Here is a 21,616-nt window from a genome sequence, read left to right as displayed (position 1 = left end):
GTGAATTATTAACATCAATGATAGTCTCAAATGCTCAGGTGTCAGTCAAGCACTCAGCTGACCCAAGGGTACAAAGCTGGGAGCAAATATAATGGTGTTAAACTACATCAAACTGATATCAGTGTGATTCAGCACTTAAACTGTTGTAAGGACTCAGCACTACCACAGCATTTCAAACTAGAACTCACGACAATTACAAAATTAGAAACTCTAGCCTTTTGTCCTGAGCCAAACCCAGTGTTTCTCACAATAAGATCCACAAGGAGCAAGAACACACATCGAATTGTATCAAATTACATTCCCTCCTTGTGAAAGATAGCCAAAAGTTATCTTTCACAAGGAGATAAAAGTTCCATTCACACTATTTTTCCCATAAACAAGGCTGTGTTACTGGCTATCTATTTTAGTCTAAATATCCAGGAAAGTCACACGATGTGAACTGAGTGATGTTTCAGGTATTGTTACAAAGTAAAATATTGGTAATGGGAAAAACTACTTCTGGAAACAGCAGCTCAGTCAACTTCTTGACTCTACTGGACCCCCAGAAACAGATCCTCCCACCGTCAGGTTTGTTTATCTTCTCATTCTTTTACATAAACCATTTTTTCAAATGACTCTTATTTGGGTTTATTTATCAATAAACACACATTTTACACATTTCAAGGGTGTAAATTAAAAGATATTTCATGTTTATAGCTGCATGTTGTCTGTGTACAATTAAAACTACAATACTTCAAAAGTTTATAACAGTACATATGAAACAACAGAGATTAAATATATCTCCGAAAGGCATGAAAGAAAGAGAAATTGCTTAAACTGATTCAGTCAAGATTCATCCTAAGGCCCCAAATATAGTGTAGCAGCAATAAGGCTAAACAAGTTGCTGCCTTCATATTTTATTAATGAGCCAGTATAGCATTATACTCATTTTATAATAATGATTTAATACCTCTAAAACCTCCAAGAGCACCAACTATACTACCCTTGTTAAAGCACTTTTGTAATTTACCAACAACACCTTAAATAATTTAATTAATAACAAAACATGGAAATGTAACATAAGTCACCCTTATCTGAAAAAGGGATGGAAATCCATACTTCATACAAGATTTAAAGAAAAGTGAGAAAACAAGCGTTTAGAGAGAACAGAGATGAAGCTACAGGAGCATTGTCTCAGCAATATTTTTGGTCACGTCTGAAACAAGCTTTCTATTTCTTAAAAGACCTTTCCATTAAAAACCACATCATGTAACAAGTGAAGTAGGCCAGTCCTGTCCTGTGTGAGACAATTTACCTTGAAGAAGGCTTTGTAGTTTACTCTAAAGTATATGCTTTGTTCAAAAAAAGCTCCGGGGCTTCATTAAACCTTGCCTACGTGGGTTTGAAAGACAGGTGGGATTTCTGGTCTGTGCAATGGAACCACTTCATACATGGAAGTATCACACAAGTAAAACTGTGTTCATCAAGGTTATCAACAACCAGGAAATAAAAAAAATATTTATATATATACAGTGGGGAGAACAAGTATTTTATACACTGCCGATTTTGCAGGTTTTCCCACTTACAAAGCATGTAGAGGTCTGTAATTTTTATCATAGGTACTCTTCAACTGTGAGGGACGGAATCTAAAACAAAAATCCAGAAAATCACATTGTATGATTTTTAAATAATTAATTTGCATTTTATTGCATGACATAAGTATTTGATCACCTACCAACCACTAAGAATTCTGGCTCTCACAGACCTCTTAGTTCTTCTTTAAGAAGCCCTCCTGTTCTCCACTCATTACCTGTATTAACCGCACCTGTTGGAACTCGTTACCTGTATAAAAGACACCTGTCCACACACTCAATCAAACAGACTCCAATCTCTCCACAATGGCCAAGACCAGAGAGCTGTGTAAGGACATCAGGGATCAAATTGTAGACCTGCACAAGGCTGGGATGGGCTACAGGACCATAGGCAAGCAGCTTGGTGAGAAACCAACAACTGTTGGCGCAAATTTTAGAAAATAGAAATGGAAAGTTCAAGATGACGGTCAATCTCCCTCGGTCTGGGGCTCCATGCAAGATCTCACTCGTGGGGCATCAATGATCATGAGGAAGGTCAGGGATCAGCCCACAACTACACGGCAGGACCTGGTCAATGACCTGAAGAGAGCTGGGACCACAGTCTCAAAGAAAACCATTAGTAACACACTACACCGTCATGGATTAAAATCCTGCAGCGCACACAAGGTCCCCCTGCTCAAGCCAGCGCATGTCCAGGCCCGTCTGAAGTTTGCCAATGACCATCTGGATGATCCAGAGGAGGAATGGGAGAAGGTCATGTGGTCTGATGAGACAAAAATAGAGCTTTTTGGTCTAAACTCCACTCGCCGTGTTTGGAGGAAGAAGAAGGATGAGTACAACCCCAAGAACACCATCCCAACCGTGAAGCATGGAGGTGGAAACATCATTCTTTGGGGATGCTTTTCTGCAAAGGGGACAGGACAACGACAGGATGGATGGGGCCATGTATCGTGAGATCTTGGCCAACAACCTCCTTCACTCACTAAGAGCATTGAAGAAGGGTCGTGGCTGGGTCTTCCAGCATGACAACGACCCGAAACACACAGCCAAGGCAACTAAGGAGTGGCTTCGTAAGAAGCATCTCAAGGTCCTGGAGTGACCTAGCCAGTCTCCAGACCTGAACCTAAAAGAAAATCTTTGGAGGGAGCTGAAAGTCCGTATTGCCCAGCGACAGCCCCGAAACCTGAAGGATCTGGAGAAGATCTGTATGGAGGAGTGGGCCAAAGTGTGTGCAAACCTGGGGTGTGTGCAAACCTGGTCAAGAACTACAGGAAACATCTGATCTCTGTAATTGCAAACAAAGGCTTCTGTACCAAATATTAAGTTCTGTTTTTCTGATGTATCAAATACTTATGTCATGCAATAAAATGCAAATTAATTACTTAATCATACAATGTGACTTTCTGGATTTTTGTTTTAGATTCCATCACTCACAGTTGAAGTGTACCTATGATTAAAAATTAGACTTCTACATGCTTTGAAAGTGGGAAAACCTGCAAAATCAGCAGTGTATCAAATACTTGTTCTCCCCACTGTGTGTGTGTGTGTATGTATGTATATTTTATATTTGCCTCATCTCATCTTAAACATTGAAATGATGGTTTTAACACATTGTCTTTTAGTCTTAGAAATGTATGCCTTAGATATGCTGATGTATCTATCTGGGCACTTCAGTTTTGCAGTCATGTTGTTGGTAGGGTCCATGGTAAATCAGGGCTATATCCTTTAATATGTCCTTCTAGTTGTATAGTCTAACACCATGCTAGCAGCTCCAAGTAATGCAGGTTCCTCCAAGTCTGATGTGACAACTTTGATGCTCTGGGCAGAGAAGAGCGCTCTCTCTTTGATGATGTGCTGCACTGGCGTTTGGTAGTAAGAGGCCAAGACTCCAGACAGAATCACCAGTGAGGGGTTCACTATGTGGAGGATGTTGATGATGCCCACACCGAGAGCTGTGGAAGCTGCAGAGGGAGAGATGAGGACAGATTTAAAAAAAAAAAAAAAAAAAAGTTTTTCTGTTTTATTTTTCTACTACACTGCATTGAACCCAGCTAATAGGAATGTAGTGACTCATTGTCAAACATACCTCCATGCTATGTTCACAGTGTTCCCACACGGAAGAAGTAAGGTATGTCCGAACCCACTATTGTTCTCTAACAGTTAAGTAAAACCCAACCCTTTAAACAGAATTGTGTGTGTTTGTGCGTGTCCTCTGACCCTTGTTCAGAATGGCATCAGCTTTGGAGTTCCCCAGTCTGGCTGCATTGATGAGGTGGGCAGCTGTGATTGGCTCTGAAAGCTTCATATCCATCCCCTCCACCTTCAGCAGGTCCTCTGAGAGACACACCAACACATAGGTCAGATGTTACAGCTTACGTGCAAAAGCCTCTTTAATTTGGAGATGCCTATGTCACCTTTGTGTTATGTTGATATTGTTGGGTGAACTATTCTTTTATGCACGTACAATGCAAGAGGAAGATAGAGGAAGGAAAATAAAACAAAAAGTTGTTTTCAGAGTGTACACACACCATTGTGTAGAAGACACACCTTTCTCGGTTATCTGACTTGTTTGGGAGTAACTGAGTCTTGGCATTTTCCATGATGATTCATATATACTAAAAACAAGCACTTACCGTCATGCAGCCTTTTGGCCTCTCTCTGCAGGGCCATGCCGGACGCATAGGCCTCTATGCATCCGCGGCTGCCACATGAACACTCTGGGCCCTCTAATGAAACCATGATGTGACCCAGCTCTGCAGCACAGAAGGTACTGCCATGGACCAGCTCACTGTGATGGATAATCCCTCCTCCAATACCTACAGACAGAGTAACGATAGTTACTAGTAGAAGACGCATAACTAATTCACCAGAGTGATGTTCCTTTCTTGAAGTCTGACCTGTCAATTCTAATTTTGACCAATTCTTATTTTCTTTCTACAAAAACATGTTGGAAGTTTTCTTTAATGGACAATTCAACTGTATATTCATAATAAAACACTGACTATTAACTATTAAATAACTCTGTGAAGGGCGCTTGCTCTCTCTCACTCTGAACAAGAGTAAACAAAAATCATGGGACTGCTCTCTGGTTACAACTCTTCACTTTTCGGACTGCTCATCAACTTTGACCGACACAGAATATGGTATCTGATAGTCACTGATTATAGCCAATCAAACAGAAAACCGCCAATTGCGGATCGCCAGCAGCATTGATCTGTGCATCCGGCCGTTAGTATATAATACACCATTTCTAAAAATCTAATTATCTTGACAAAACACAATGAGTTTTAAAAACCATAACTGGATTATGACACTTTTCAAATCCTGCCTCCTCACCTGTTCCTGTAATGACCGTCACAAAGTTTTCCACTCCTTTGCCATGACCGAACTTCTTCTCGGCCAACGCAGCGCAGTTGCCGTCGTTGTCGACCCAGACGGGTAGGTGCAGGGCGTCGGAGATGGGTGTTCTCAGGTCCACTGAGGACCATTCCTTGATCAGCTTTGTCGAGTGTAGGACCACACCTTCTTGTGGGTTTACACGCCCGCCCGTGGACACTCCTGAGATTATAGTTTTATAATGTGTTTTCCAGCATCATAACGGTTGGAATGGTAAGGAATGAGAATGTGTGCTTTTACATACCGACACCGAGTATTCTGCAGTTGAAGGAGACAGCGTCCCGCATGGCATCGCTACACATCTTTAATATGAGCTGCATCCTGGCCTCGAAGGTCTTTGGATTGGGCTGAGTGTACTTCTTTACTATCTTACCCTGGACAGAGCGGGAGCAAATGTGACGTACCAATAAAGAAATTAAAAGGACAAAGTAAAAGTAATGTATCTCCAAAGTTATTACAAGACTTAAAAGGTCTATAAAGGATGGTTAATTAATGATTAATGGAAAATTGAAAACGACTGACTAATCACACACTGACACCAATATCTTTATGAGTAGTAGCACCTATCGTCATGATAAATACTTACTGCAGCTAAATCCAAAGCAATACACTGATGTGTCTGTCTAGGTAGAGGTCTGCTCAGCCTACCTTCATGCAGACGATAGCCACTCTGAGGTTGGTTCCTCCCAGGTCGATGGACATAGCGCTCTGTGTCTCCAGGATGTGATCAATGTCCTGAGAGATGGAGTCTTTCACCGTGGGGAAACAGAAGGTCTTCTGGAGGGGCTCATCCAGGTCAATGGTACGCAGAAACTTGAGAATACGAGGCACTGCGTTGCCATCACCATAAATCTTAGAGCTGATGGTAAACAGAAGTACACATTTGTTGATACTCATCTACTTTTTGGAAAAAAAAAAAATCACATAAAAGCAAAATTAAATCACACATTTGGATATGTAAGGTGTAAATAAGGTTATATTGCTTCAGAATAATGACAGTTTATATGATCTAAACCATCATTTACACAGACAGAGTTCAAAGTTCAAAAATTCATCCAGATAGAAATCAGAAAGCAGAGCAAAATAGGTGGTCAGTGGTCTGCAGCCTGTGCTTCCCCAGCTAGGTTAACTTGTTGAACAGCACCTCAATTTGATTTTGAGGTGAAAATCAAATTGAGGTGCTGGAGAAAAATATTAACCAAGTTTGCTTGCTGTAACTTTGCCCAAATAATATCCAGAGCAAGAAGAATAAATACTTTTAGAAGAAGAAAGAAAAATAGAAAAGTGGATCTAAAAGAGAAAAATTGGAGGACAAATGGCTCAAGCAGGACATTAGTCATACCAGGGGTATCTCTTTCCAAACTGCAACTCCAGAGCGTGGTAGATCTTATTGTGAGTATCAGCATCTCTCACATGTAGAACATTTTCGCCTGGCAGAGAGTGAAATATCATAAACACAGTTGTTATGATAAACTTTTGGTTGTTAATATGATGAAATTGATCTCGACACCATAGCATTACTTCCAGCTGCCACAGTCCTCTAATATTCATACCTAAACAGTATCTTGTGTCAGATGGTGAAATGAGGTCTGCATCAACGCCAGGTTAAGCAGGTTAACAGTAATCTTGGTTTTTGTTTTCCTCACCTGTCTCTCTGCCAGTTTGCCTTGTTCCCAGGTTAATGACGGGCGTGCCGAAGGCCCCTGCCTCTCGCACTCCACAGCTGCTGTTTCCGATCATGCAGCCGGCGTGGCAGACCAGCTGGATGAACTGCTCAAAGGGAATGTGCTTCACTGCTCGGAAATTGGGGTGCTGCTCGATGCCCTTTTTCCGCATTACGCGCACCATCTCCTTACTACCTGTTTACGTGGGAAGGGGTGGGTCAAGAGACATACAGTGGTTTGGTGGAATGTGAAATTGGTCTCAGACTTTTGATTTTTTGGATCCCCCTGTAGAAACATTTATTAATTCAATTACTAATCCCAATGATCCTAGTTCTACTTTGACAAAACACTCACATATAGAAAAAACCAAGCCTCTAAAAACAAGTGGGAAAAGTCCCTAAATGGACCCGTAGGTGAAACTAACCGGCATCAATGTTAGGGAAGAGAATGAGGGTCGTCTTGTTAAAGGAGAGTAGGGCATCCAGCATCAGCCCATAGATCTTAATGGAGTGCTGGATGTCTGTGGTGACAGGGTGCTGCAAAGCCACAATATAGTCTTGCTCCTGCACCTTGTCACCTGCAACATGAACAAATACACCACACATCACATACAAACATACACTAGCGTCTCACACTATATTTCTGTCCAATGACTGTATCCCTGCATACCCAGCCAGGCCTTAATAATATCCTTATAGTCTTCTCTGTGGTGAGTTGACAGCAGCTTATCATATGAAGGGCACCCAGCCAGCAAGATGCGGGAATGGTCCTCGCACATGGCGATGAGGTACTGCTCTGCCCTGCGTGTGCAGCAGGCGTGGTAATGGGCCAGTTTACTGATGGCGTGGCGAATCGAGTCATCAATTGTACCACTCACCTGGGAAAAGCAGTTATTTGACATGTGGTCACGAATAAGAAGTGCATTAAGAAATAAGAATATATTATGATCTACAGTTAGTGCTTCCATTATTGCTTTCTGTTTGGCTTTAAAAATGTAAAGGTATGAAAAGGTAAAACAGCATATACTGATAGGAGTATAACAGTCTATATGCATTGTGAGTTTAGTGTGAGATAAAATAAACTTTTCAGAAGTCAGACAGAACTTTCCTGTCATACAGCAGACACTGTTCATCAGACAAGCCTCCTCACCTCTCCCCCCTCCAAGTGAAGTATTCTTATGTTCATCAGCGCTGCAGCCGTAGCCAGGGCGAGTGCATCAAAGCGGTCACCATGGACGACCAGGATGTCAGGGTGCAGCCTCTGCAGGACATCAGGGAGTTTCACCAGGGCCAGCCCAACGCTCTCCACCATGGCCGCCTCATCCTCTCCTCGCACAATGGTGTGCAGCTTGGAGCCGATGTCAAAGTCATCCTGCTCGATCATCCGAAAAGTGTTCCTGTGGGGTGGGTTGTAGGAAAACAACAAATTAAAGAAAAAATCTGAATAAATGAGGAGAGTTTCATAATGAATCCAGATTTCAACCCAACTGAACAACTGTTGGACTGTTGTGTTGGCAGGTGCACTATAATTAATACACAACTTCCCTGTTTTAGGACATCTGCAACAAAGTTTTTTTTTTGAAGGATGCTGTTGCTCTTACCCGTAGTCATCAATAAGATGTGAACCAAGCACCACGACTTCCAGTTCAAACTCGTCAGGATGGGATTTGATCCCAAACATGATGGGGGCCAGCTTGGAGTAATCCGCTCTGTTGCATGTCGCCACGCACACTCTCAACCTCCTCTTACACTACAGCAAAATGAAGTGAAACACACAAACACACACAAAGACCATTTGTTGATTTGATTGTTATTATATACAACACATAGAAACACGCCCCGGTCTCCACCAGATGCCTGATACGAATGACTAAAAGTAATTATTCCAATATTCAGGTATGCAGGAATATTTACATCCCCACACCTTCCTGTATTTTAATTACAGAAAAAGGCCTAATATATTTATTTCTGCTTCTTTAGAATTAGAAAAATTTCTTCTTTTTAACCCTCCAATTATCCTCAAATATTACTAACACATTTTACCCTTGGGGTCAATCTGACCCCAGGGATATTTGCCTCCAGAAAATGATTTACAGAAAATTGTTGACCAAGTTTTTGTGTCAGGCACTTGTTTATTTGTTGAATACATAAATAACCCCTTGATAATGAAACCTATCAGTGAGTTGACCTGCCCTCTAGTGCCACCATCAGGCCAAACTTTTAAATTAGAATCAATTTATCTTGAAAAGTTTTCATACAAATCTTCTCAAATTTACTGACAGCATTACTACTACCATTACTAACTATTATTTTTTGAATGATAAACATTGAATGGGGTCAAATTGACCCCAAGGATAATAGGAGGGTTAAAAGAAAAAGTTATTTATTTTGGGCATCTTTGCCTTTATTCTGATATTAAAGTTAGAGAAAGACAGGAAAGTCAAGGAGAGAATGACATGCAGCAAAGGGCCACAGGTCGGAGTCAAATCGATACTAAGCTTATATGGTATATGGTAAGCTTATATGGTACGCGCTCTACCAGGTGAGCGCTCTACCAGGTGAGCGCGTACCACATACCAAGGTGCCCCAACTAGAGAATTCTCAATAAACTCTCATTTCAATTTCATATGAAGAAAAAAACAGACATACCTGATTCAGCTCTGACACCTTTTCTCTCTCCATCCTTTCTCTGCCCCTTTGCATTCTTAGATAGTAAAGCTCCTAGAACATAAAAAGAAGAGACACTGAGATCCAGTAAAGAGACTATAAAACATAATATTATCCATTACTTCCAATCAAAACCCACCAGCAGGTCATACTCACTTGGGCCTTCCAAATATTCAGATGCTGAAGCATGAAAACACAACAAAACTATGCTAAAAATGTTTTGTATTTCACATAAAGAACACAAGCTGTCACATTTTTCCAGAGCTTAGAAACATGCTGTAGGACAGTGCTTTGCATGACAAGGCAGAAGTCACACTGGTATACTCTGGTCACATGACAGAAGAAAACTGGTTGGGAATGAGGATTCTTTACTATACTAAAACTTTACTATTAATTTACTGGTTTAATCACCAGTCACGGTACAAATTCATGAATATTGCTGTAAATGTGCCAGAGTCAGTCAAAAGGCTGTTTTTCATTTGTAGACCTTGGACAAATGTTGAAAAAATCAGCCCCAAAACGATGCAGTGGTGGTGAAAAAGGCAGTGGTAAGCGTGTCACTGTCAGCTCTGTCAGATCAATCAAACCAACTTATTTTTGCCAGTTAGCAGGTAAAAAAAATCAAAGTGGGCAATATGGACGCTTCATCAATAAAAACAGGTTATTACTGAATATATCCATCCATCCATCCATTTTCTACCGCTTATCCTCTAGTAGGGTCGCGGGGGGGCTGGAGCCTATCCCAGCATCTTTTCGGGCGAGAGGCGGGGTACGCCCTGGACAGGTCGCCAGTCCATCGCAGGGCAAACACATAGAGACAGACAACCATTCACACTCACATCCACACCTATGGTCAATTTATAGCATCCAATTAGCCTAGTCCCCATTTTTGCATGTCTTTGGACTGTGGGAGGAAGCCGGAGTACCCGAAGAGAACCCACACTTGCACGGGGAGAACATGCAAACTCCACACAGAAAGATCCCACGGCCGAGCCAGGACTCGAACCCGGAACCTTCTTGCTGTTACTGAATATATGATATGATAAAAAATATTAATCAAGTCAACGCATGTTGTGGTCTGTGAACATTTTGGTGTGTGGAGAGTTAGCATGTCCTCTCCTCTCTTCCGTCTCCCAGCCATTTGATTTTTGTTGTCTGTAACCTCATTGACCTGACAGAGACCTGTGAATGGGTGCTCCAAAGTGACAGGTCTCCAGTGATAAAGTGAAAATACAGAAAAACCTGTCTCCCTGTTTTTCTTGTCTGTTGAGATGTAAAACACCAGAAATGATGACAGACTGCTGCAAACATAGATGAATATACTACAGAAGCTAGATGTTTACAACCTGTTTGGGTCACTCCATTCAATTTCAACTATGTACCATGTGTATATATGTAGATGTACATACAGTAGATAGCGTAACCATGTACTCCCATTATCCTTCCCCTGAAATGTGGGCAGGCTAGAGTCTCCTGAGGGTTCAAATGGAGTCACTGAGTTGTCAAACAAAAATCTGATGCAAATGCCGAATTGAGCATTCAAAGTCTACTTTTTAAATACTGTAAAAAGACAACAATTTGTTGATATCATTTCTAGAAAACATACAGTATTGCTGTATGTAGTATGTAGCCTATACGCTCAAGCCAATGTGATAAAACCACAGGGACTACAAATTCTTGAGCGGATTGAGAGCATGGAATTAAAAAAAAAAGTCCTGAGGTTAGATTTAGCTAGACTGAGCTGTGTTTCACTCCTTTGCATTTCTGGGAATACAACTGAAGGGGTCACTGACATCGGAATGAACAAACAAGGATTAAAAAAACAGGGTTCCCGCTGTGGCACAAATGTTAAATTCCATCATGTTCTCCATGGCGTGATCCATTGTTTACCACAGTCCATGCTGCTTGTAATTTTGTCATGAGAGCTTTGCCAAATACCGTCTTAAATGAATGGTAAATGTAGAATCATTACCCACTGTGGATGGAGTCTTTGTACTGCCATAATGGTATCACCCCTGCAGAGGAGCCAAATCAACAATCAAGTGAATGGATCTTACTTAGACAGAGAGAAATGCCAAATAGAGTTGTGCCAAAAAAGAGTTATTAAGTTTATCAATTTGGAAAATATCAAGTCCTTTATCAAAGGCCTCATCCAAGCATATTTTAAAGGCCTGTGCTATGATGTCATGTGAGTTCAGCTGCACAAAGAATGCTGCCATAGGGTTACAATTTTTTGCATTACAATGCTACAGTTTCATTTCAGCCATGATGTAGTTTATCTGTATCAGCTTTGAAAAAAAGGCAAAAGCAACACACAAAAATGGCAATATTCACCACTTTCAATCTGGATTGTCATCCGTTTTTTTTTTTAATTCAGTGTAAGGTAGAGAAATCCACTTTTCTATTCTTAAGTGGTTCCGCTTGGGTTTGGTCAGCGTTCAGACATGCATCTTGTTGCGTAACCATAACTGGCAATTTAACATATTGGTCTCTTGTCACACAATTTAATTTATATTTGCACCGCTGACATAGCAGACTGTGTGTCAACAGGTTGCAAAATTGAACCTAGTAATATTGTCCTTTGAGCGTACTACAGACAGCAATCAAAACCATTCAATACCTGAACAATCCATGGGCTGTGTCTCATAATAAGACAAATATAATACTGACTTATGTCCAAATTACAAGTGATCATTTAAGATTAAGTAAGATCTCTTCGGATACTTAAAATCTTACATAATCTTACATAATAACTTAGCTGTTAAAGTACCAAGAACAGGCTCTGACATGACACTACAGTGGGTTACTATATGATTGGTTAAGCAATAGCCAGACTCATTAATAAGGCAAGGATCGTGCTCTGCCAAACCAAAGGTGTATTATTTTTTGGGTAAATTAGATCTAAATCTAAATTTAAGATTTGTCAGACAACTAAATCTCAGCATTCTTTTAATGGTTATCTATATCACTGGCTGAAGTGTTAAGTCTTACACTTGTCTGCTTATGTGGTGATTTTTGGCAGATGCTATGGCTAAATAGCCATTTTGGCTATTTACACATGGGCTTTAGGCTCAACTGGACCACTTCAATGAGTCACATTAGAGAAGTTTTGGCAGAAAAGCTTTTTAAAACATTTAGCGTTAACGTCTATTTTAATCCAAACCATGATCTTTTCCTAAACCTAACCAAATAACTTTGGTGCCTAAGGCTAACCAAACTGCAACTGAAAACTGAACATAAAAAACAAGATGAATAAGTAAACTAAGTCTAGAAATTAGTAAGTATCAGCTTTTGGTTTCGCATTGGAATTGAACACCAGCTTGACCGATTTATTCACCACAACTGCCTCTCTACATCGACTTTGTCACCAGGATTTGTCCTGGGATTCCCAAAGGCCATTCAGACTGTGGCTGTTCTTGTTTTAACAGCATTACCGAGGACAACCCAAATATGAGCAATCAGCAAAGCCTCATAACCAACAGATGACGCTGGTGAGCTTCTCAACCATTATATCTAGGTTTCCAACTGATCCACCCCAAATACCCCAACACTTAAGCCGGGTGGGCTGCCAGGCTTCTTGGACACTGGCAGAAACCCTGATAAAAGCTGACTGCTATTCCCCAATAATTTTAAATGCTCATGTTGGTAAATTTACAATCAGATGTAGGCAGTAACTGTCTTACATGCATTCTAGATATGTATTGCATTCGTATTTTTTGTAATTTGTATGAAAGTACTTCAGGGAACAGTAATTGTCTATTTTTAAAATACTCAAAATATATTCACCTTGATTAATCCAAGAAAAGAGTATCCCCTCTCTACAGCAAATAGTGTTCATAAATGTAATGTAAAACCAAGAATAATAGCTTCATTTGCTACACTCAGCGATGGAGAAGCCCAGAAAAGACCTGTCCATTTCGCTAATATGCTCTGATAAATTTGTCATAAAATCTGATCTGATATTCATCGAAGTCAAGGGTATTGACAAATATAATGTGTCTTAAATAATACCACAAAAAAAAAAAAAAATTGATCTTTCATGTCTTTATTGAGAATAACCAAAAAATCCTCATAGTGCTTATGGAAAAAGTATGTGAACCCTTGAATTAATGACCTCAAAAAAGCTAATTGGTGTCAAGTTTTAGCATACCTGGAGTCTCGTTAAGACAATGAGTTTGGGAGTGTGGACTAAAGCTACTTTGACTGATAAAAACCCCTCAAACTTTTGGAGTTTGTTTTGCAAAAGAAGAACACGTTTATGTGAGCCATGCCTCGCCAAAAAGAGCTTTCAGAGGATTTACGATGAAGAATTGTTGATTTACATGAAGCTGGCAAGGGTTACAAAATGATTTCAAAGACTTTAGAAATTCACCAGTCTACAGTTAGGCAAACAATCTACAAATGGAGACACTTTGGGTCTGTTGCTACTCTACCAAGAAGTGGATGCCCAGTCAAAATGACACCAAGAGCACAAAGAAGACTCATCAGTGAGGTAAAGAAACAACCGCGAATGACAGCCAAAAATTTGAAGGCATCATTGGAACTGGCTGACATCATTGAAACATTGAACAAGCAGGGTATCTACGGCAGGACACCACGAAGGAAGCCACTGCTTACTAAAAAGAACATTGCTGCACGCCTGAAGTTTGCAAAAGAGCACATTGACACTCCACAGCGGTATTGGCAAAATGTTTTGTGGACTGATGAAACTAAGATTGAACTATTTGGAAAAAACACCCAGCACTACACCTGGCGTAGAAAGGGCACGGCATATCATATATATATGTCATGAAAACATCATCCCAACCGTAAAGTATGGTGGAGGAAGCCTCATGATTTGGGCCTGCTTTGCTGCATCACGGCCTGGCCAGCTTGCAATCATTGAGGGGAAGATGAATTCCCAAGTTTATCAGAGAATTCTTCAGGATAATCTAAGACTGTCTGAACATCAGCTGAAACTCTGTAGAAGGTGGATGATGCAACAGGACAACAACCCAAAACACCGGAGCATGTCCACAACAGAATGGTTCCAGAAAAACAAAATCCGCCTTTTGGAGTGGCCAAGTCAGAGCCCAGACCTCAACCCAATAGATATGCTATGGATTGACTTGAAGAGAGCCATACACATGAGACGTCCAAAGAATATGGCAGAGCTTAAGCAGTTCTGCCAGGAAGAATGGGCAAAAATTCCTCCTCAACGATGTGCAGTTCTGATCCAGAGCTACAGGAAGCGCCTGGTTGAGGTTATTGCTGCTAAGGGGGGGTCAACCAGTTATTAATTCTAAGGGTTCACTTACTTTTTCCACTGCCATTTTGAATGTTGAATGAGTGTGTTCAATAAAGACATGAAAGATCAGATTTTTTCTTGTGTTATTTTAAACACATTATATTTGTCAATACCCTTGACTTATATGAAGATCAGATCAGATTTTATGACAAACTTATTCAGAAAACCATGACATTCCAAAAGGTTCACATACTTTTTCTTGCCACTGTATTTCTCATTAACTAACCAGTTGCATACAAAAAAATATTAATGTCACTGTAAATCAATATCATTTCTTAAGCCCAATTTAATCAATACTTAAGTCGGACAAAATTTACATTTTACAGTGTATTTTCTGTCATCTTAATAGATACAAATTTGATGTATTAATGCAGATGCCAAACTAGAGGTATTGGTGCAATTCGTGTTCAATATTCCATTCTATGGAATGAACACTTCATATCTACATACGGAGCAGGTCTGTTTCCGATCTGATTTTATTGTGAAAGTCTTGACAGCAAGTATCTTTCCATCGCTGGTGAAGGTTTTCCTTGTTCTCAGGTGGAGAGCTGGTACATGAGTTGCTACACCGAGCTCACCAAGGCCCCGGACCAGAACAAGGACTGCTGTCACCAACTGAAATTATCAGGCTAGGCTTTTGCAATAAAATATATAAATATAGGACCTTTATTTAGATGACGATCTACACAATTCATCTGAAAAAAAGATCATATGCCAAAATAAGATCACAATATAAGACTGTCAGATTGCACAGCCCTACCGCTAGATGCCACTAAATCCTGTACACTACTTAAAAACTGACTTACATCTCTGCCATTCACACACCTTTGAGGAGATGTAGTTAGTTTTTTTTGGTTATACAAATTGTCTTCTTTCCATTCACTGAGTGCCCCTGAAGTGCTGCTGTTTAGTTTTAGTTCAGTTAAATCATTATATTCGTCTTGAATGTTAATGTTGTTAATCATCTTCCTCATCATCACCTTAAGTTTGCTGATTATCCCAATTATAATCAGACATACGAAATCATAAACCAGGTACAGGAGGGTTAGGACACCAATTGGACAGCATCTTATTAAACATGACAAAACAACAAAGTTCAAATGCATTCTACTATGAACACAGGGTACCAGACCTTTAAAAATGTAACATCACCACGTGAATGCTAACTTATCTGAGTCTATCATATCTGTGTCACGTCAAAGCAATTCTCATTTTTTGCTGTTGTTCCTTTTTCCAATGTTCATGTGTCAGGTCACACACAAAAAAACACCTTTTGGACTGAATCCTGTGATTTACCCCAAATCTCATTCAGCACACCGTGACATCTACTCAAGCATGATAACACAGCATCAGCAGCCAGCGTTATGGTATGGGGGTAGGTACGCATGCAGAAAGCAAAGGCAGGGATAACATGGCAATGGAGGCAGAGATACCGAACATACAGAATAAAGACAGGGAGGATGGACAGTGAGGAGGAAGAGAATGATAAGAAAATAACGGCAAAAAATAGTGAGGGAAGAGAAAAAAAGCCATCTGACTCACATGAGGGTTTGTACACAAAGAACCCGTATGCTTTTCCATCCCACGCCTCTGTGGATAGCCTCTGATCTTTTTCCAATCCTCCTTTTTTTTTTTTTTTTTTTTTTCCTTCAAATTTTTCTCTTTAGCCCAGCCACAACAAAGAGAGGGCATGCATGATCCATCAAGCGGCAAGAGGAAGGAAGAAAAGAAGAGATAGCGGTAGGGTGACACAGACATACAGCTGGGGGGAGGAGCTGCGCGAGATCGAGGTTGGGCTGTTTAGGCTTAAAGCATACTGTCGCCGAGTAGACGAAAGAAAGAACATGTGACATCCTGCCAGATATGCAGCAGTAGCTGTAGCAGTCTGAGCAGTAGCTATACTATAACATATTTTACATATGTGTATATATATATATATATATATATATATATATATATAATAAACATATAAAATGACAAATGTCAGAAACAATATGCTTTATATGAAACTTGCTGGGATTCAGAAAATACTTAGCAGGTATTGCCTCGTCTTCTACCACACCAAAATTCAGTTTCAGAGGAGGTGAGAAACTCAAAGTTACAGGAAACAGATTCTTTCATATCTGTGTGAAGGAATAACTGTGATGCAAAGCATTTGAAGGTTATAAAAGCATAAAATAATTACAAAAAATAATAATAATATTGATTTTTTGCATTTTTCTTGTGAACATCCAGAAACAGTGAAGGTGATGCTCATTAGAATTAGATGCAAATAAAATCAAGAAGACTGTAAGAAATGATAATGCTATATTTTAGGTTGCTCAGAGCAACACTAGGACAACATGGCACAAATTGTAAAAATAAATGTCTCCAGAGCTGCTGGAATTCACTCTTCACACACATATCCTTTGTAGTATAATACCCCTATCTCCAATCAATGTTTGGGAAGTCCTCAAGTCCCTATCTGCACCATTTTTCCTATGTGACAAAACAGTGCCAAACGCAAACCAAGAAATAAAGACAATAGTGTAGGTAAAGAAATAACATGGGAAGAATTAACATAAATTGATGACATTGCTGAGCTGAATTAACACCACTCTCAGGTTCAACATTTTTGCCAGACACCCTTTCATTGTATATCTTTTTTTTTTAGTTTTTGCCAGAATCACCTGCGTTGGACAGATTGGACCCATTCAAGTGAATGGGAGAGCAGCATTTTCTCACCTAAGGCTAAAGTGAATCACAACATGGCCTAAGCCTTAGCTCAACACTCAGGGTGATTATAGATGTGGCAGATGCACCACATGCGCCAACACACTTTATAAAGGATAATTCCACTATCCACAAATTTCCATCAAAGACTTCAGTAAGTGAAAGTATATTAACATAGCCTTCTAATCTTCTAAGATGGCTCTAAAACCTGTGGCTATGTGCTCTGTTCATTATGTTAGCTGTAGTTGTGTTATTCTGCATACGCTGTATCTCCACATTGGTTACAATAGCAGCTGGGCTCCTGGGTTCTTAATAATGCATTACTTAGCGGGCTCGCATTAATGTCAGGCATTCTTAATAAACTGTGTGCTCCATACAGGGCCAGGATTAATTAAATATGAATAGCTCAATTTTTTTCATTCAGCATCTTTTGGTTGTGTAAACATGCAATGTATGAAGTGTGGGCTTTTCATAGGGTAGTGAAAAACATCTAGTTCAGTATTTTTATTAAATTTTTCCCTTCTCGATATTCTTTTTCCAACTGCTACTTTTTGTGCTTGATAAAGAAATGCAATTATGATGTTTGTCCTGTACTAATTAACACACTGATTTACATACTTTATTATATTACTGTAATATATTAAACATACATATTGTTCATTCACACATGAATTAAGGTAGTCTCTTATTTAAGTACTAGTCTTTTCATATCTTTTTAAAATCCTGATGAAGCACGTTGATCATGCAAATCTTCTCTACCACATACATTTATAGGCTGAGTGTTAGTTTTGTTAATCATCCCAGTTAGTCTCTATAGCCGTTTTCACACATGAACTGCGACCCTGAACTTTCCAGACATTACCTGGAGGATGTGTCCTCAAGTGTACAAGTCAGCTGAACAGGACATTGAAGGGACTTTACCCTGCCTGTTCCCCAGTGCAAAGTCCATGTAATGTCTGAGTGAGCCGATGTGTGAATAGAGCGGGTTAATGTCCAGATAAATAACAGCGAGCCAGTGGTCATGTTGATGACGTTTTTATCATTATTCCTGCATGCTTTACACAGCCGCCACCCCTCGTCAAGTATTTCAAGTAGTTGAGAAAGTGTCTGACATGGATGAGATCCAGTTGTGCGCTGCATGTGTGAGAAGGCAACTCTGGACAGTGTACATAGTTCATATCTGAAAACGGCTTCTGTCTATACTTTCACATTCCCACCAGACTCCCATACAGACAAACCTAAACAGAGTCACAGTTGAACTCTGGTCTTTCCTTTAGTAACAGGATGCACTGTAACGCCTTGATCAGACATAGATGTTGGCAGAGGTCCATTAAAATAAAGCCATAAAAAAAAAAATGCTGCTAACATAATCTGCCACATCTGATTCACAGGAGTGTAATTTATTTATAAAGGGTTCTCTGTTTATTTAAGAAGTTCAGGGACCTGCAGGCTTCTGCTTTCCTCTATTTGTCCAAAGAGTTCAAGGTAACTTTGCCATATTCTTTTCCAAAATGAATTCATTTCAAAGAAAAAAAATTAAAAAAGGCAAGAGAAAATCCCACAGAAATTCACCGTAATGAAAACTACAAAAAAGTACAGCCGTGAAGGCCTTGAAAGTACGAAGACTATTTCCATGACCGAAGGGAAATTCTTTCTGCTGGAACAGTTGTGTTAAACAGTCAGGATCCTTGAGAGTTGCCCTTAGGGTGTGAAGTTTACAGTCACTTTGAAGTAAAGCTGCAAGCCTCTCATCCATTCTAATTGCTATGCGGCTTCCTTGAGGGTGCCATTGTCTGTTTCTATTGTTGTAAATGCATTTATCTGTTGAAATGTAACTGCAGTTCATTTAAATAGTTGAATGGAAATATAGCTAGACTCAATGGGTAAATTCCACTGATGTCTGTGATTAGTTAATTCAATTAAATTAATTACTTAATTAATTAATTACTCAATTTATTAATTCCCTTGGGGAAAAAATCATAATATCTGATGGATTCTAACTAAAGCTGAAACAATTATGTGAATAGCTGATTGACAGAAAATTAATTGTAAATATTTTATATCTATATCTATCTATATATATATATAATTAATTGTGAGGTCAATTTCCAAGCAAAAAAGACAAGTATTACCTTGTTACACCTCTTAGATGTGAGAAACTGCTGCTTTTCTTTGTCTTACAGTATATGACAGTTAATTGAATATCTTAGGGTTTTGGAATGCTGCTCTGAAAATGTTGTCTTGGGTTTTCAGAAAACTGTGATTGGAAGATTAATAAAAAATGAAAACAATCTTAAATTACAGCCTTAATCCTAACTAATGAGGGGCAGTGGAGATGCTCTGGTCTAGTGGATATTGCTGCCAAACATACAGTACTATAACACAGACACACTGACATACACATAACATCAAGTGAATGTTTGCACCTGTATATATATATATATATATATGTCTGTTTTTTACATAAAGGAAGGGCAATGTGTGTACCACGTCAACATGCTAGCTGCAAAATGGAACATTGACTGGGTACACAACCCACTCCAATGAGGCAAACAAAGCAATGGGCCATGAACTGTGCACTCAATCTGCTTCTTTGCAGGATAATCGTAAAATTATAAAGACTCTAAGACTTACTTACTTGTTCACCAATATGTGAGGTCCAAGCACAAAGCTCTCCAAGCAGCCTTGTAAGGAACAGCTACCCAACATATAATTAGGCTTTACATTGTCTTTCTGGTCTGCTACTCTGATATGGGTTGGGTCCTACCTATGTCTTTCAGTTTTGCCTTGTTTCTTGTTTTACATCTTTTCTTAATGCCTTTACTACTTTAATGTCCTTAATATTGCCTTGTTATTAGGAGGTGCTAAAAAAAAAAAAAAAATGGCTTACCAAATAACTAAGTCGTTGTAGTCCCCAAACCCAAAAGTCTGAAAGAACAGTGTGTAGTATCTTCGTTAATGTTGGCATAATGTCAACTTTAGAAGGAAGCAAACACTAACTTTATTTCCGTGACTAGTGTCTTTTAGGTGCAGCTGCTTATCTAAATATTTGGACGTGAGAAACCGCCTGGGTCTCTCCTTCAAACTCGCTGGTTCAATTAAGATGAAATAACTGATCTATGTTGCATTGTACTGGTTTAACTGAGAACGATGATGATGTGGCCTGGTTGTACAGGCGCGTTGCAACTGTCTGATTAGCACAACGCATCTCCACATTCTGTGGAGAGAGTAATGGTTTTTTTGGTAAGGTTTTCGACAAATGTGACAAACTAACGTTGTAATATTACGTTAAGCAAGACAGTGTGCATTATTTAGCATTTGGGTAGTTAGCTAGCTAACTAAATGTAATATAACTAATGTATTTTAAAATACATGTAAACAAACTCCCTCGTAATTCGGTGGCTACAACACAAAGGCATCTTTTAGTGCGGCCAGAAAAGTTTGTTACTTAAAAATTCATTTTGCGACCAGTTTGATCCAAATTCCATCCTTAAATTCAGATTAAGTGTGAGCAATTTCAGACAAGCACAGGGACACAGCATCACGCCGACTTAATTTTTCTTATTTTGGCATTTTTTATCTCTGTGTCCAAATGAACGTTATCCACAGTCGAACAAAGCTCTGACTTTAGCTAAGATTACAATTATGTTATGTTAGGATCTACTATCCTGTTAGCAAACAAGAACACGAATTAATACCATCAAATCATCATCGCTAGAGTTTGGGACACGTTGCCCAGGTCCCCTTCACACACACACTGACTGAAATGTCTCGCAGCGTTGTGAAGTTAGCTAACGTTAGCCGGTGAATGCCAACCAAAACAGTCAAGTTAGCCCAAGTTCTCAGCCACTCTTTGGTCGTCATTATACAAACACTGTTGCGGACTCCCACGTAATAACTGTTACCTTGAATTATCCAGACGCTGTGCTCTATGATGAAACCATCGATGGATACATCCACCTCTTTCTCTTCTGCTTTGGGTTTACAGTCGTTATCAGTCCACTTCTAGGGCATCTGGGGGCTCACACTATAGCAGTGAGCACCGTCAAGTATTAGGAGGACCGCCGGATGTACGTGCTTTTGCTTCATAATAAAACCAAAAATGGAAAATGCTACATTTGCTAGCATAAGCATTAGTAATTTTAAAGACTCAGGTTTTACATACAAGACATACTACAAAAAAATAAAATGAAAAATAAAAGATGCACAGTTGATAAAACACTGCACAGTATGAAGAAAATTAGCCCTGGTAGTTACAGTTATTAACATGCTAGGTTAACAATACAATACAAAAAATATAATAGGCTGTAATATATATAA

At 39.5% G+C, this 21,616-nt stretch overlaps 1 protein-coding gene across 3 annotated transcripts; it reads right to left on the bottom strand.

The window, feature by feature from the left end:
* Nucleotides 1-611: 611 nt before the first annotated feature.
* gne (glucosamine (UDP-N-acetyl)-2-epimerase/N-acetylmannosamine kinase) lies at nt 612-21,334 on the bottom strand. Of its 3 annotated transcripts, none has more exons than XM_023412723.2 (14): nt 21,202-21,334; nt 9,280-9,351; nt 8,232-8,380; nt 7,781-8,027; nt 7,301-7,508; nt 7,056-7,208; nt 6,614-6,826; nt 6,310-6,397; nt 5,616-5,826; nt 5,212-5,341; nt 4,908-5,129; nt 4,205-4,387; nt 3,789-3,905; nt 612-3,532 (listed from the first exon to the last, which is right to left on the bottom strand). In XM_023412723.2, the coding sequence occupies exons 2-14, from the start codon at nt 9,331-9,333 to the stop codon at nt 3,297-3,299; spliced, it is 2,211 nt and encodes a 736-aa protein (XP_023268491.1). In that variant the 5' UTR covers nt 9,334-9,351; nt 21,202-21,334; the 3' UTR covers nt 612-3,296. The 3 variants fall into 3 exon arrangements, with proteins under 3 accessions (XP_023268491.1, XP_087031866.1, XP_023268489.2); XM_087175740.1 differs by lacking the exon at nt 21,202-21,334 and adding an exon at nt 19,935-20,120; XM_023412721.2 differs by lacking the exon at nt 21,202-21,334 and adding an exon at nt 16,127-16,342.
* Nucleotides 21,335-21,616: the final 282 nt, after the last annotated feature.

The sequence above is a fragment of the Seriola lalandi genome, unplaced genomic scaffold (assembly GCF_002814215.2).
Source record: "Seriola lalandi dorsalis isolate HSWRI2012SDOR001 ecotype SW California unplaced genomic scaffold, Sedor1 jcf7180002054486, whole genome shotgun sequence".
Taxonomy (NCBI): Eukaryota; Metazoa; Chordata; class Actinopteri; order Carangiformes; family Carangidae; genus Seriola; species Seriola lalandi.
Note: the sequence above shows the minus strand (reverse complement) of the source record. Positions and strands in the feature narration are given on the sequence as shown.